Here is a 4,272-nt window from a genome sequence, read left to right as displayed (position 1 = left end):
ATACGCTAAACTGGACCCCTTTTCCAACATTAAGCTGTGCACACATTAAATCAAATCAATCTGCCAAACTAAAATCATCATAATTTGTAGAATATGCATATCTATCTGACAAGTATATGGTCTCTACCTTGTGAGTATCCAATAGTCTTCCTACATAGCGGGTCCCTTCATGACTAATTGAAACTCCGTACTCATGTGTGCGGAGTTTGAATTTATTCCAGAAGAATACTGAAACACTTGGTCATTTGATTTACTGGATGTTCTAGGCCGGAGAAGTCTGAGCTGAAGAGGTCCATGGACTGGTCTATGGGACTGAAATATAGGGTTAGGGGTCTGCACGAACCTTGCGTTGCCCGTGTCGCCGCCAAACCTAACAAAGAAAAGAAGCAAAAGAAAGAGGTAGTATAAACGATGTACCTTCGTTCCTCAGGCATCGTAATTCTGATTTTTCGAGCGTTCGGTGCTGGTACTCATCCGAACATATATAAGCCCACGGTTCGTCCCCTTTTTTTATCCACAGCCCAAACTTCACTCATTTTATGGCTGCATCTGCTCCACCGGCAGGCTCTCAAGAACACTCCAGATCTCCTTCGCCCACACTCTCTGACTCGATACCATCTCTTGTATCTGTTACTGACTCTGACGACAACATCAGCGAACTCGACAACTCATCTACATTGTTTCCTCGTACCGTCCCGGTTCCTCATCCACACCTACGCTCATCTTCTCGGTCACCCTCTCCGATATCGACCACACCTTCCTCATCTTCTACTTCACCCACACCGTCGGATTCCGGTTCTGACTTCTCTCTACCTGCTCTTGACGACATAGTTGACTTTCGTCCGCTCGATCCGGCTCTCCCTCACCTCCTACATTTCACGTCTTTGATCTCGCCTTCAATCTCTGTCTCTATCACGATCCACAATGGCAGGGTCTTCGTCGACACATTCGCAATCGGGCAAGCGTCCTCGTCGCTCTACCGGCGCTGCTCAAACCTCCAAACGCAACAAGGTTGGACCCGCTGCCCCGACACCCGCTTCCGCAGCTTCCTCTTCTTCCTCATCGAGTGCGCAAGGAGGCTCGCCGGCGGTTCACTCAGCCCAATCCACACCGACGCCGGACTCGACCACTACTTCGACGGGTTCTTCGTCGAAGACAACCGCGCAGAAGAAGATGGACAAGTTTAACGAAAAATGGGGGCCGGAGCTGACTACGTTAGAGGATATACTATGTGTGTATCTTTCTTTCTTATTTGTTATCTTAGTTGAAGCTCATAGCTGCTGCAGCGAAGGTTTTGAACGGGTGGAAGACAGACAACGCGAAATCTGTTTACAAGAAGTATAAGATGCCGCCGGGGATTGAGGAGGGAGAGGATGGGGTGGTAAGGTACACATTCTCGTGCACCAAGTGAGGTTCCTTTATGCATGAGCCTTTCAAATTCTGTGCTAATATATTGTAACTTCTCTTCTAGGTGCAAGCATGTCGTCAAGCGGGCTTGCTACGATAATTCAACAAGTAACTTATGGGACCACGTCAATGCCAAACATCCCGAGCTTCCGGCGAACCAAGGAACTGTGACCAATTTTGTTCGTGGCTCGACATACACTCCCGAGAAGTTCCGTCTCTATGAAGTCTTCTGGTGTTGTTCGTCCTCTGGACCGTTCTCAATCGTCACCGATGAATGGCTTTTGAAGATCTTCGGTATGTTCCACCCTGGTTTCAAGGATTGGTCTGAACAGACGATCTCGCGTGATACCCACGAGATCTTTAAGATCGGTCAGAAGAACATCACAAAGGTCATTCGAGTAAGTTTGAGTTTTTTATTCTCTATGATCTATTGATGTGTGTATTGACCCAACCTTCACAGGCTACTCCAGGCCGAAAGCACATAGCATTCGATGGCTGGACCTCCGCAAACGCACTCACATTCATCGGGCTCAATCTCTACATGATCTATAATGGCGAACTCTGCTCCATCCTACTCGATTACGTGCCCATCGAGACTGCACATACCGGCTGCCAACTCGCAGAGCACATCTATGGTGCTATCAAGACATACGATCTCGAGACCTCCGTAAGTCATAATTTCTCTTTTTTGTCAAAGAGTGATGCTAAATCTTTGATGTAGTTGTTTGGAGGCATTGCCGACAACGCCGCAAACAACTTCACCGCTCTCGATTGTTTCGGCAGAATGCTGCCGGAGAAGTCTCTCCTCAGCCGTGCAACTGCTGTGCGTTGCACTTGCCACACGTTCAACTTGGTCATGAAGGTGATTTCTTTTTAATTGTTTAGTGTCAGAAGAGATTCTCATGCAACATGCTTTTCTTTCACCGTAGGCTATCTTCGCCACATTCAACTCGAAGAAGAAGAAGACTGGTGATGGTGAAGGAGAGGATGACGAGGAGGAGGATGGCAATGAAGGTGTCGATGAGTCGGATGCGGAGGAAGACCTCGAAGATGATGAGCAGAGTGAGGAGGAAGATCTCGAGGATGATGAACACGAGCAGGAGAGGGCGATGGATGATGAGTCGGATGATGGAGAGGTTGACGAGGACAGGGAAGAGTATGATGAGATAGAGATGGAGGAGATGCGGGAGCTGATAGAGGACGAGCTCAACCTCGATCGGCGGGTACTAAAGAGCCCACGTCTGGCTATCCAACGCATCAAGCTCATCGCTCGCCGCACACACTTCAGCTCTACCCGTCGACGTGCCCTCAGGCAGTATTGTGTCCAGAAGAAGGTTCCCGAGAAGATTCTACCCCGTGCAGTTGTCACTCGCTGGACGTCACTCACGAACATCATCGCTGTCACGCTCCAGATTTGCCCCGCCGTCGCACTTCTCACCGAGAATCCCAAGCACAAGCTTACGCATCTCGCCCTTGACGAGGAGCAGTGGACGTTTCTCGGTCATCTTTATCCCATCGTTGATGTGAGTACTCTCAATTCTGCTTATCTGGTCATTCTTATATTTGTCTTTTTGTTAGCAATTCCGTCGGGCCATAGTCCACCTCGAGGCTCGTAACCGACCGTTCCTCTATGAAGTCATTCCTGGCATGGACAACCTCATCACGTTCCTAGAGGACAAGGCCAGTGACGAGAACCTTCCCATTGCAATCCGCGCTGCTGCCTTCAACGGTCTAAAGATCATGAAAAAGTACTATGCCCTCACTGATGACTCAATTCTTCCACGCTGTGGCATCAGTAAGTCTTTATATCTCATTCGTTCCTTTGCCTATGCTTATGTTCTTTTGCATTATAGTATGCCACCCTGGCCTCAAGATGGTCTATTTCACGAGAGCAGGATGGAGCATCGACTGGATAGCTGCAGCTCGCAAGGTCATCACCGACCTCTGGCTTGAACATTACAAGCCTGATGTCGATACTAATCCCGCAGCAGCTCCAGTAAGATATTTCTCATTCTGTCCGATAGCATCACTATTAACACTTATTGTTGTAGGCTCCTGGTACTTGTGCAACATCTGTCTTCTCTCCGAACATGGCAGGCGTCCCTGTAGCTCTCATTATAATGAGCCACGGTACTACCGTGAAATCACATTATAATGAGTAGCGGCAGTACCGTGGGCCTCCTCATTATAATGAGCAGCTCACCAGCGACCTTTTGGCCTGCTTGAGCACCGGCCAAATTGGGATTTCAGTTTATTGTTTTCATAAATCCTAGATTGGGGTTCTAGGGGCGGGTTGGGGACGGGGTAGGGGTTCCTAGGACCGGGATGGGATGCTGGGATGCTGGATAGGGGGTAGGGAAACATGTAGGGGGTAGTAAAAAATAGGTAGCAGGGTGGTAGGGTGCTGAATACATGGATTAGGCGTGTTTTATGGTAGTTTTGGCTACTAGGGACATTACTTGGTGTACCGGGACAGCAGTAGGTGCAATAAAAATCGGGGAAAATCAGGAAATAATAGGATAGGTGCTAGGGTAGGCCTGGCAGGTGCTGGTTGGGGGGTTGTCAGGGGGCGAGGGGGTGTTTTTGGGGTGTTTTTGTAACTTTGCGAGTTTTGAGATTTAGAACGAATGAATCGCATTGCCGGGTGTCGTTTCGATGGAATCAGCGTATAAAATGTAAATCGGCGATGTGATTTCGGCGAGATGAAGGAGGCTGATTCTGGCAGTTCTGTCTATTTTACAAACATTTATAAATATACAAGATGATATAAATCAATTTGTGAAGGAATCGGTCCATTTGTTCCAAAGTTATAGCGTAAACGGTCAGGAAGATATTGCCACATCGAGGCTAGAGGGGGTCGATAGG

The 4,272-nt window shown here is 48.3% G+C and overlaps 1 protein-coding gene across 1 annotated transcript; it reads left to right on the top strand.

Moving 5' to 3' along the window:
- Window positions 1–2,435: 2,435 nt before the first annotated feature.
- On the top strand, window positions 2,436–3,328 carry STEHIDRAFT_34859 (uncharacterized protein; the record flags this gene model as incomplete). The annotated part of the gene is made up of 3 exons (XM_007305662.1): window positions 2,436–2,930; window positions 2,986–3,202; window positions 3,261–3,328. Coding segments are annotated over 3 exons (780 nt in total), but the record flags the coding sequence as incomplete, so codon positions are not given.
- Window positions 3,329–4,272: the final 944 nt, after the last annotated feature.

Source organism: Stereum hirsutum (assembly GCF_000264905.1).
Source record: "Stereum hirsutum FP-91666 SS1 unplaced genomic scaffold STEHIscaffold_10, whole genome shotgun sequence".
Taxonomy (NCBI): Eukaryota; Fungi; Basidiomycota; class Agaricomycetes; order Russulales; family Stereaceae; genus Stereum; species Stereum hirsutum.
This window is presented reverse-complemented; position numbering and strand designations above follow the sequence as displayed.